Consider the following 11,869-nt stretch of genomic DNA (forward strand, 5'->3'; position numbering starts at 1 on the left):
GATGCTCATGGAAAAGAATATAACATCAACACCAGGTGGATTACTCCATCCTTCTGCTTCCGGTTCCTTTGAACAAACCGAGTCTGATTTTCTTTTCTTTTCCGGGTGAGGACTCTGGAGCCTACCTGAGAAAAAAAACCACCCATATGAAGCTGCCGAATGCCTGCGTGGCTTCATCAGTATTTGCCTTGTTAATATTTTTAGGATGTTTGGCATACCATTGCAGATATTGTTTTGGTCGACCATTGTCGCCATGTTTAATAGCCAAGGAAAGTCCTGTGCCCCCCTCACTCTCAGAGCGTGGCAAAATGAATGTATAGCTTTAGGCCAGCAGGTGGCTGATGTCTTTGATCTGACTAATTGTTGGATATGTGGGAGTCCTTTAGGATTTAAAGATTGGCCATGGACATCAAAACCACTATCCCCAAAATGGCCCGTGAGTAACTGGAGTGATATAACCATCGGTAATAACTCATTCTACTGAAATGAAGAGCTAAATGCGGCAAATGAAGAGACGGGACGCAGCTTGATGCAAGCAAGTTGTCCGTTTATTAGTGATTTTCTTACACATATACACGTTTCTACCTTCTACATATTACACACTGATTGGTTAAATCTTAAGCGTAAAAAACACTGATTGGTTGATATTTAAGGCACACCGTTAAAACAATAGGAACTTACTGGTTTACCTTGACATAGCAACAATTTCTATTCCAAAATTAGGGGGCTTCTTTCTACGCGGCTTTCTTGATTAACAAAGTTACATATCGGCGCTATGCGTTCCCTTACCTGGCTACTTGTTTCTCTGTCCGTCTGGTTGCCTCCTCAACTGTAACGGCGCAGGGGTCTGCAGTTAGCTTGTTCCTTTGTTCCCAGGGCTAGTGCCCTACAAGTTCTAACAAGTCTCTGTTCATCAGGCTATCAGTACTTGGACTCTTGTCCTTGAGGCATTGTCCTACAGCTTGGTAATGTCCCCAACGCACAGTTTGCTATCCCAGCACTCCGATAGTCAGAGGTGTCACCGAGCCGAAGCAGCCACGGAGCCTTCAGGCTGAGCGTGGTCAGTTGTGGGCAGAAGGGGGTCTGCTGGCTCTGCGACAGGGATCCCATGTGGAGCAACCTGCGGTGATGCAGTTGGAGGCAGACTGAAAAAACACTATGTCTGCGTGGCTGGGTTTGGACAAAATGGCCTTTCTTGTTTATACAAATTTTTTATATATCTTAGATAGTACATGTGTCAGTCCCTGATAGGTTTTTGTGTTCGTCTTCTTGCTTGCTATTTGCTGTTGCTGTAGGTGCCCGTAGGCTGTGGTTCTAAATTCCAGTTCTTCACATCCTGTTGACATACCTGACAATTTGTGGCTGTCTTAGAGGTACAGGACTAAGTATTTGAAGTCAACTAACTTGTCTGCAGGTCCTCTGCATTCCCCAACATTTCCCCCTTTTTGTTTCTGAACAGCTAGTACCATTGTTGCCGTGTGCTGCAGGGCCCTTGCAAAGACGACGGCAACCAAGGCATTATCAAACAAAGAATACTGCCAATTGAGTGAATTGATGCCCCAAAGGATGACATTTTCTCAGATTTTGATAACGTGTTGCTGCAATGGGGTGCCTAAAATCCATGCAGCTCATACCATCACAATCCTCTCAGCCGTGTCCTTGAGCCAACATCAAAAGGGCAATAGTTGCTCTGTTTTGTATGTCATAGTGGCAAATTTGACTCACGTTCTTAACTGTAGAGGGATGTTTAAAGGACCGAGGACATATGTTACCATTGTCTGGGTTGGAGAACCCAGGCCTGTTAGTTGAAGCTGCAGAGCAGCTTTAACTTGTCCTGGGAACAAGCAGTGGGAGAAGGAAAACAAGCTATGCACAAACAAGAAGCCAGGTGCAGAGCAAGTCCTGGGAACCGCGAAATCAGAACACTCTGATCAGGCGCCTGCAGCATGCTCACCAATCAGGGACACGGACACCTACATGGCCCAGAGACTTTTATCCAATCAGCTGTGTGTAAAGTCGGGTGAGCGGTCGATTTAAGTTATAAAAATGACCTGTTTGTTTAATAAAGGGAGCACGGCATGTAGCCATATTGGTGTGATTGTCATGACTTGGCCAACATTCCACAAGGGACCCTCTTTGCCTAACAAACAAGGTGATTTAACTCTTGAATGCTTTCCCTGCTGTTGCTCCGGATAAGAGAAGAACCACCCCTAAACAGGTAAAGATCCGTGAGGAAGAAAAAAAATCCTCTGGAGGGGGATACCCCTCCCCCTTCCGTATTAAAAGTCATTCAGCATCTGTCAGCAGGTGGTGAGCAGTTGTACTGTGCATCACTTGGGTTTTTTTTCCCCTTTTCCCTTTTCCTTTGGATTTTACCCCTTTCCTCCACCTTTCCATCCTAATTGTTACTATTATCATTGTTATTACTGATGTTCTTACCTCTTTATTCTGTTTAAATTATGAAATTGCTCTTATCTCAACCCTCAAGTTTTACATTCCTTTCTGATTCTCCTCCCCAGCCCTCCGGATGAGGGGGAGTGAGCAGGCGGCTGCGTGGTGCTTGGTTGCCGGCCGGCATTAAACCATGAGACCAGAGGATGAGGCTACTGAAACAGAAACACAGCCTCACTCCCTGGATTCATAAGCACAACGTGTTCGTAGATGCCTCAGATAACAGTCTAGAAATTAAGTCCATGTCATATGTGGGGCTCAAAGCCAAGGCTCCCTCACCAGTGCCTGGTGCAAGCCTTGGGTCTTTCTAGATCTGTGTTTCCTGGGCCCTGAGAGTCCACGTTCAAGTTCGCTTGCGCCTCATACAGACGCACACAGGGATCCCACCAGGAGCGGGCCTAAGGCAGTCTGTGCTTCCAGCTGCCATCCCCAAGGCCCTGAGCCCCGCAATGACCTGCCTTCCCTTGTTCCACTGCACCCTCATCCTTCTTGCTGAGCAGGCAGAGCTTCAGCCCTTTGCTGTGACCCTTTGTGCCCGACTTGTCTGCCTGCAGCCTGCTTCCTCCGGCAGGTGCCGGGCGTGGAAGTCCTGGCCTTGCACACGAGACTGAAGAGGACTGGCGCCTGGTTAGCCACAGAACTGAAACACTTTATTGCAGGGACTCAGCCAGCTGAGCTCTTCCGTTGAGAGGAGCGCGGGCAGGACAGAGCAGGCCTTTGACACTGAGGCTGCCTTTGCATCAGCAGGCATTGCCCCAGCGGGAAATGGTGGTGGTGGTGCGCTGCAGCCAGCCCTGGATCCTCTCCGTCCTGCTGATCAAACCTTTTCTCCTATTAGGAACTGCACCAGCTTCTGCAGCCAAGAAAGGAAATCCCACAGCTTCTGCACTGGAAGTGGGCAGGGTGTAAACCTTCCTGCTTCTGTTGGTGTTGGCCTGTGAACGGGGGTGGAGGTGAAGGCTGGCTGCGGCCTTGCAGTAGTCGCTACTGCTGTGTGCAGGCCCATCTGTTCCAGGATCCAGTTGTAGAAGTGCTGGGTGGAGGTGTAGACTCCGGGCTTCTTTGCTCTCGCACAGCCCATCCCCCAGCTGGTCAGGCCAACAAGCCAGAAGTAGTCAGCGCTCTTGTCTTGGCACACAAGAGGCCCACCGCTGTCCCCCTGCAGCAGAGGAGAGAGGATGAAGGGGTTGTTGGGTGGCCACCGTCAGCCCAGTGGCTGGCTCCTTCCCTCTCATGGCACTTCCAGAGCTGTATTTAGTGGCCAGCCAAGCTCTGGAGAAGCTTTCCTGGGAGGAGGTGGTGGGCCTGTAAGGCAGGGCTCGCTCTCCCTGCAGCACAGTTGTCCTGCAGGTGCTGCAGAAGGATGTTGCACGTTTGGGATGGTGAAGCTCTGGGCTGCCAAGGGCACTGGGTGGGCTTTGTGGACATAGTGCCAGGCCTCTGGGACAAGGCAGGCAGGCCCTGGGCAAAGGCGTGCAAAAGGGGAAGGGGGGTAAGGCCCTCAGCAGTGGGGACACAGCAATGGGAGTGTGAGTGGCCAGGAAAAGCCCGTGACGGTGCAGGTTTGGGCGGTTGTGGCGGGGCTGCCCGTGCTGCCGGGGCTTGGCTTGTAGCACGCTCCTACCTGGCAGGTGTCGATGCCACCCTGCGGATAGCCAGCACAGATGTTGTGGGTGTGGATGGCCCCTCTGTACCAGCCGCTGCTGTTACAGACCCCGGCATCAATGAGGTGGACCTGGGCCTCCTGCAGCACATACGCCGATCCTCCAGCTGTGAAGAGCACAGAAAGGAATGAACACCCAGCAGCTCATTGCCAGTTCTCCTTCCCTGCGTGACTGAAGCCCTATCCCGGGGCTTGGCTTTGCATGTGGGGAGGCGCTGGACCGCTCCTTCCTTTCTGCCTTGCTCTGGGTCAGTGGCTCACGCCCCCCTCTCTAAGAGGCATACGTCCCCACAGCCTGATTCTGGCTTTCGCCTCTGCCGTCAGGAAGAGCAACCTGCCTCCCCAAGCTGGCCAAGCTTGCGCTCTCAACGTGACTATATTTTGGGAGCTCACCTCTTGCAGTCCTGGCACCCCAGCCACTGACGTAGCACTCTGTCAGCTCCGAGACTCTCAGCGAGGCATCGGGCACGCAGGCAAGCTGTACATAGCTGTTGCACTGGACAGGCTGCTCCAGTTCCAGCAAGGCAATGTCGTTTCTCCACGTGATATTATTGAAGTGCTGGTGAACCAGCAGCTGCTTGATGTTGCGCACCTGGGCCTCAGGTCCCAGCTGGGTCAGCTGGGTGGCACCTACCACCACCTGCCACATGGTGATGTTCCTGGAAGGCAGATGGAGAGAGGGCTCAGAGGGAGCAGAGCCACATGCTGCAGCAGCACAGCAGTCGCCCTGCCTTCTGCTTGGCAAGGCAGAGAGGAAAGCAGTGCTTGGGAGGGTGTGACAGACCACGTGCTCCTTGGGCTCAAGCAGTGTCGAGCTGGAGGCTGCTGGGAAGCAGTGGCATGAGCCCAGCCTTCTCCTGAGCAGCCTCTCAGGTGGCTGCGGAGTGCCCAGGCACTGGGCGTACTGCAGGGCAACGGGACGGGAGCAGCACGTGCTTTTGCACTCAGGGCACCTGCTAGAGTGTGGGGCTAGCCCTGAACCCTGGTCCTCCTTACCTGTCCTCGAAGAAGCAGTGGGCTGCTGTGAGGACCCACTGTGGGCTGATGAGGGAGCCCCCGCAGATGTGCGCCGTGCCTCCTTCCAAGAGAGCCTCGATGCTGACGATCCAGGGCCAGGCCCCTGGCTGGGCATCTGTGCCACCCACAACGCGCGACATGCCGTAGTGAAAAGCCGCAGGCCGAAGGCCGCAGGTGCCTCTGTAACCAGAAACTCCATTCTGGTTAGCTCCATGGAAGCTTGTGCCATTCCGGCTAAAGGCCAGCTGTCTTCCCTCCCCTCAAGGCATGGCCAGAAGGGCCGAGGAAACCCGTGGGGTGTGTGCCCGCTCCCCTTTCCCTGCTTTCTGCTTCAGCCCGTAGACGAGTTGTGCCGGCAGCCTGGGTGATGGCAAGGAGCTGAGCCTCCCAGATGGCCTTCAAGAGCCACTGGGGTGGCCATGGGGGACAAGCAGGACCCCTCCAGAGAAGCTCACAAGGGTTGCCCAATGTCCCTCCCAGAGCCTCGGCCACTTACCCACAGCTATCCCATGTGCCATGCACAGGACAGCACATGGCCAGCAGGACAACGAGGAGGAGGAGAACATCCATCACTACCAGCAACATGTGGCAGCTGCAAGAACGAAGGCTTGTCGCCACCCCTACGGCCACCGACAGAGTGCCCGCAGGATTCCCGTTCCTGGGGTACCCTTGGACACGGGGCTGATGTCACAGAGTGCCTGGTTCCAGGTGCTGGGCGTGGTGGCGGTGGGGGAGGGATGGGGGGCAACAGGAGGGGTTCCAAGCAGGACTGGAGGCGGAAGCTGGGATCGCACACCCCTGACAGAGCCCCACGCAATGCCCTGCTTGCACGATCAGGGTGGGCAGGCCCCGTGGCAGGCAGCAGCGCCTGGCTCCCAGCTCTGCCTGCTAACAGCTCACAGGGCAACACCCAGCGTGGCCTCGCAGCCTCTTTGGGGAGTTCCCTGCCGCCCTGCTCTCTGCAGCCCTGTGCCACCGGCTCCTTCCCAACAAACAGACACACAACAAAGAACACAATGACTACAGCAGCATGCGCGTGCTTGGGTGTTGAAGAGCCAATCTGTTGATGGCCGTGGCAGCCAAGCAGTGCTGGGCAAGCCAAATAAGCCAAGCACAGCCCAGCAACATCAACCTTCCTGCACAAAGCACAGTGAAATGCAGGTGCAGCACACTCCTCACTGGCCATGTCAGCCACAGCAACGCGCTCTGGCAGGTGTTGTATCCTTGCTGTCTTTGAGTTTGATTGCAGTTCTGGGCACACACTGAGCATCCACTTGTGGCAAGGGCAATCAACGTGAAGCTCTAGAGAGAGAAGTATGCTCCTGCTCGCAGCCCAACGTGCCATCACTGTCCATGGCTTTGGTGAATCCTGCATCAGTCTTGTCTCATGAGTCTGCATTCTGCCGCTGACTGAAGGAGCCTTGCTCACTCTCCTGCTGGAGTGCAGGAGAGAAGAAGGAGCCAGGCACATGCATTGCATTTGCACAGCAGGGCTAGGTCCCTGGAGGGTCGAGAGCAGTGGCTTGAAGGTTGGCAGCCTCCAAGCTTGTGAAAGGTGCGGCAGCTCCCTGCTGCCATCCTGGCTTCTGTGGTGAGGCATAAGGCGCACAGCGGAGGGAGCAATCGGGTCCCGAGGAGGAGGACCACGCAGGCTCTGTCTGAAAGTGGAAGAGCTGCTCTCAAGGCCCTTGAGGTGCAGCAGGGCTTCCTAGGCCCCAGAACTGGCCTCCAAGCAAGCGGGCTCAAGGCTGCTTTGTGTTTTGAAAAGGGACCAGCAGCCGGTTCCCATGTGTCTGCTGAGAGCAGGCAGAAGGCGGCCTTGGAGAAGACAACTTGTCTGCTGGGGAAACCCTGCTCTTTCAGCACCAGTTTTGGCAGGTGGCTAGCGGAGAATGCCGTCAGAGGTGGCCACACTTCACAGACGCTTGAAGGAAGAGATTGGGGTCATTTGGCGGAGAGGACTCTGGCAGGGACAGCAGTTCCCAGGCAAGCCCGTCAGTAATGGCACACAAGTCCAAGGTGACCTAGCTAACAACACCCAAAGACCATGTGTGTTGACAGATGGGGCAAACCTGGGAGCAAAGGGGGGAAAAAATAACTGGGGTTGGCCCCGTGTCTGGGAGGAGAGCAGGGCTGAGAGAGGCAGGACTCAGGGAAGATGAGGGGCACGTATAAGCACGGCAAATGGAGAGAAGGGGGGATCAAGGAGCCGGTCACACAGAAGCAAAGTGCTGGCTGCCTTGCTTGCCTGAGCCCTGCGCCTAATCACCACAGTACCCACTGGCTTCTTTTGGAGAGCCACCCCAAAGCCCTTCCTGTGTGGTCCCATTCTGCACCTGCCACACGGTGGGTCCCCAGGCCTGGCTGCTAGCAAAGGCCGACGGCAAGACAGGCCACAGGCAGCCAGCACTTGGAAAGCCCCAGTGTCTCGGGCCAGCTGCTGCTGGGAGCCCTGTGCGCGTGCACAGCTCACTAGTGAACCTGAAGCTGGACGAGGTGACAAGCAAGAGGGGAGAGAGAGCCTCTCAGGCATGTGGATGGCCTGCGGTGTCAGCCGACGTGCCTGCTCAGCCCCAGCGTCCCCACCTTGCAAGAGGACCAGGCCTGCCAACCACTGGCCACCTCTCCACCTCCCAGAGGCAGGAAGGACTTGGAGGTGCTTGAGCATGCATGCCCTCAGCTGCTGCCCACCTAGGCATGCCCCCCCTGCGGGAGCTGCAGAAGGGCCTGCCTCTGAAGCTGCCAGGACCGTCCTCCTCTTGCTCTGTGCTTGGGCCCCGGCAAGCCATGGTGCTGCAGCTCCCAGCTCTGTTCCTACCCAGGACTGCAGGGCATGCCTCCAGCTGAACTGGGATCTCTGGAAACATGGGCATGCCCTTTGCTTCCTCTTGATCATGCAGTGAAAGGAGTTCTTATGGCTCTGCGGATGATGCTGGAGCATGCTCCCTCCCCAAACAAGTCCGGCTTTCTGTCAAGAGGCCTCAGGTGTACCTCGTAGCACAGAGCGCAAAGTCCACTCCCCTGCACTCCTAGCAGGCTTGGTAATGTCCCCAACGCACAGTTTGCTACCCCAGCACTCCGATAGTCAGAGGTGTCACCGAGCCGAAGCCACTGCGGAGCCCTCTAGCGTGAGCGTGGTCAGTTGTGGGCGGAAGGGGGTCTGGTAGCTCTGCGACAGGGATCCCATGTGGAGCAACCTGCGGTGACGCAGTTGGAGGCAGAATGAAAAAACACTATGTCTTCATGGCTGGGTTTGGACAAAATGGCCTTTCTTGTTTATACAAATTTTTTATATATCTTAGATAGTACATGTGTCAGTCCCTGACAGGTTTTTGTGTTCTTCTTCTTGCTTGCTATTTGCTGTTGCTGTAGGTGCCCGTAGGCTGTGGTTTTAAATTCCAGTTCTTCACATCCTGTTGACATACCTGACAATTTGTGGCTGTCTTAGAGGTACAGGACTAAGTATTTGAAGTCAACTAACTTGTCTGCAGGTCCTCTGCATTCCCCAACATTCCCCCCTTTTGTTTCTGAACAGCTAGTACCATATTTTGCCGTGTGCTGCAGGGCCCTTGCAAAGATGACGGCAACCAAGGCATTATCAAACAAAGAATACTGCCAATTGAGTGAATTGATGCCCCAAAGGATGACATTTTCTCAGATTTTGATAACGTGTTGCTGCAATGGGGTGCCTAAAATCCATGCAGCTCATACCATCACAATCCTCTCAGCCGTGTCCTTGAGCCAACATCAAAAGGGCAATAGTTGCTCTGTTTTGTATGTCATAGTGGCAAATTTGACTCACGTTCTTAACTGTAGAGGGATGTTTAAAGGACCAAGGACATATGTTACCATTGTCTGGGTTGGAGAACCCAGGCCTGTTAGTTGAAGCTGCAGAGCAGCTTTAACTTGTCCTGGGAACAAGCAGTGGGAGAAGGAAAACAAGCTATGCACAAACAAGAAGCCAGGTGCAGAGCAAGTCCTGGGAACCGCGAAATTAGCACACTCTCAGCGGCACACTAAGATCAGGTGCCTGCAGCATGCTCACCAATCAGCGACACGGACCCCTACATGGCCCAGAGACTTTTATCCAATCAGCTGTGTGTAAAGTCGATTGAGCAGTCGGTTTAAGTAATAAAAATGACCTGTTTGTTTAATAAAGGGACTACAGCATGTAGCCATATTGGTGTGATTGTCATGACTTGGCCAACTCCACGAGGGACCCTCTTTGCCTAACAAACAAGGTGATTTAACTCTTGAATGCTTTCCCTGCTGTTGCTCCGGATAAGAGAAGAACCACTGCAATACGTTCCCATCAGTTCCATAAATCAACCACATCATTACATGCTTCATCCAAAGTTATATTGTCTTTGAGCACATTATGCTTATCAACATGTTGACGTGTTGATTTGTGCGGGTGTCATGGTCCCATCATGGCCTCCTACTACTACAGCATCTACATAAAAACAACTATCAACATTCAAAGTGCAAACAATATCAACCTCTTTTGGATTAACATTATACAGAGGTAATCATCCCAAATAACAAGGCTTTCAGTAACATTCTCCGTTCCCCACATTCTTTGTCAAAATCTTACATTCACTTTTTTGCAACAATGTCTGCAAGTCAGTTTTGAGGAAGGGCACACCAAACAAGGACTGGTTCAGTAAGGAGGCCACACATTAGTTGTTGCGTTGACTGGCGGCAGCAGTGCTCCCATGGTCTGGCACGCTAAGCCTAGGCCGCACACAGCGAGCAGGTATCCATCGCAGACCTTCAGCTGTAGAAACACAAGCATAACTCTCCCCCAAGTTAACAATTCACACAGTCCCAACCAATGCCTAGTACAAGGGTCTTTCATGCGTACTAAGGCGCCTTTGTGCTTTTGCGGCTTGTCACCAATTGACACCATGTGCTGCACAATGGGAGGCACCGCATGGTCAGCAGAGATTTTCAGAAAGTGTAAAACATAACATGCTTTCTCTAATCGTGCCTCTGGGGTCATTCCCTTCATTCCCCCTTTGCGTTTTCCAAGGTGGCATTTAAGAGTACCATTCATGCGTTCAGCGATGGCTTGGCCCCTAGGGGAATGGGGAATACCAAATTAGTGGGAGATCCCCCATTGGGAAAGGAACTGACTGACGGGCCTGGAATTATAGGCAGGTCCACGGTCCGTTTTGATTTCAAGAGGGACACCGAGCACAGAAAAAGCACGTTGCCAGTGCCGAATGACGTCACAACTGGTCTCACCTGTGTGGGCAGTAGCAATCATTGCACTAGAATATGTATCTCTTTTTACCATGGACATATTTTTGTCTGCCAAACTCACTGTAATCAGTTACATCTGTTTGCCAGAGCTGTAAAGCTTGAAGGCCTCTAGGATTAACTCCCTAATTTGGCACAGAAGTAACATTTTGACAGTGTGGGCAGGCTGCAACAATGCTGCGTGCAGCTGCCTCAGAGAGACCCTATTGGCCAAATTGATGATACAAGGATCGCCAATTCAGATGATAGAATTGGTGGGCTAACATGGCTTGCTGATGGACGTCAGGAACAGGCGCCGACAGAGCTGTAGGACAAGGCCTCAAGGACAAAATAGAGCTCTGCAATAGATTTTTTGCTTCTGGCACAAGGTCATGGTTGTGAAGAGTTTGAAGGGATGTGTTGCATGAACCTTTCAGATCATTTGGAATCAATTCATGCTAGCATCCAAAGATTAAAGGATGGAGTTTCTCATCTTCAACAATGTGATGCTTGGGATTGGTTAGATAAACTGTTTAGTGGTTGGGGCATTTCAGGATGGTTAAGCAGTTTAGTTAAGATGATTATATATGCTTTAGTTGCTTTTTTGTTTGTTTTATTACTTATAGCTTGTATTTTACAATGCTTACAAAAATTAATAACTTGTTCGATTTCAGGGGTTCTTTTTGTGCAACAGGAAAAGGGAGATGTAGGACAAGGCCTCAAGGACAAGAGTCCAAGTACTGATAGCCTGATGAATAGAGACTTGTTAGAACTTGTAGGGCACAAGCCCTGGGAACAAAGGAACAAGCTAACTGCAGACCCCTGCGCCGTTACAGTTGAGGAGGCAACCAGGCGGACAGAGAAACAAGTAGCCAGGTAAGGGAATGCATAGCGCCGATAAGTAACTTTGCTAATCAAGAAAGCCGCGTAGAAAGAAACTCCCTAACTTTGGAATTGAATCTGTTGCTATGTCAAGGTAAACCAATAAGTTCCTATTGTTTTAACGGTGTGCCTTAAATATCAACCAATCAGTGTTTTTTACGCTTAAGATTTAACCAATCAGAGTGTAATATGTAGAAGGTAGAAACGTATATATGTGTAAGAAAATCACTAATAAATGGACAACTTGCTTGCATCAAGCTGCATCCCATCTCTTCATTCGCCGCACAGAGCCACAGAAACTAGAGCATCAACTCTAGCATTGCCTTCAATTACAAAACCAGGTAGGGAAGTATGGCTATTAACACGCATAACATAATACGGAGAATGGCGTTTCTGAATCTCTTCCCAAACTAAAATCAAAATTGCAACAAGCTTGGGATTGTTGACATGGCCAAGGACAGCCCTGTCTAACTTGGGAAGGAGGGCTGCCACATATGCCGAATCAGTAACAAGATTAAGGGGGCCTGGAAAATACTGAAATGCCAAAGCCGCAGCCTGTAACTCTATGACTTGCGGGGATCCTTCCGGATATACAATTTGGGAATGCCATTGCCC

The 11,869-nt window shown here is 52.0% G+C and overlaps 1 protein-coding gene across 1 annotated transcript; it reads right to left on the minus strand.

Moving 5' to 3' along the window:
* Positions 1–3,268: 3,268 nt before the first annotated feature.
* Positions 3,269–5,763, minus strand: LOC119145903 (acrosin-like). The gene is made up of 5 exons (XM_037382692.1): positions 5,628–5,763; positions 5,111–5,311; positions 4,508–4,773; positions 4,076–4,221; positions 3,269–3,610 (listed from the first exon to the last, which is right to left on the minus strand). Exons 1-5 carry the CDS (start codon positions 5,714–5,716, stop codon positions 3,269–3,271), a joined length of 1,044 nt encoding a protein of 347 aa, XP_037238589.1. The 5' UTR covers positions 5,717–5,763.
* Positions 5,764–11,869: the final 6,106 nt, after the last annotated feature.

The sequence above is a fragment of the Falco rusticolus genome, chromosome 4 (assembly GCF_015220075.1).
Source record: "Falco rusticolus isolate bFalRus1 chromosome 4, bFalRus1.pri, whole genome shotgun sequence".
Lineage (NCBI taxonomy): Eukaryota > Metazoa > Chordata > Aves > Falconiformes > Falconidae > Falco > Falco rusticolus.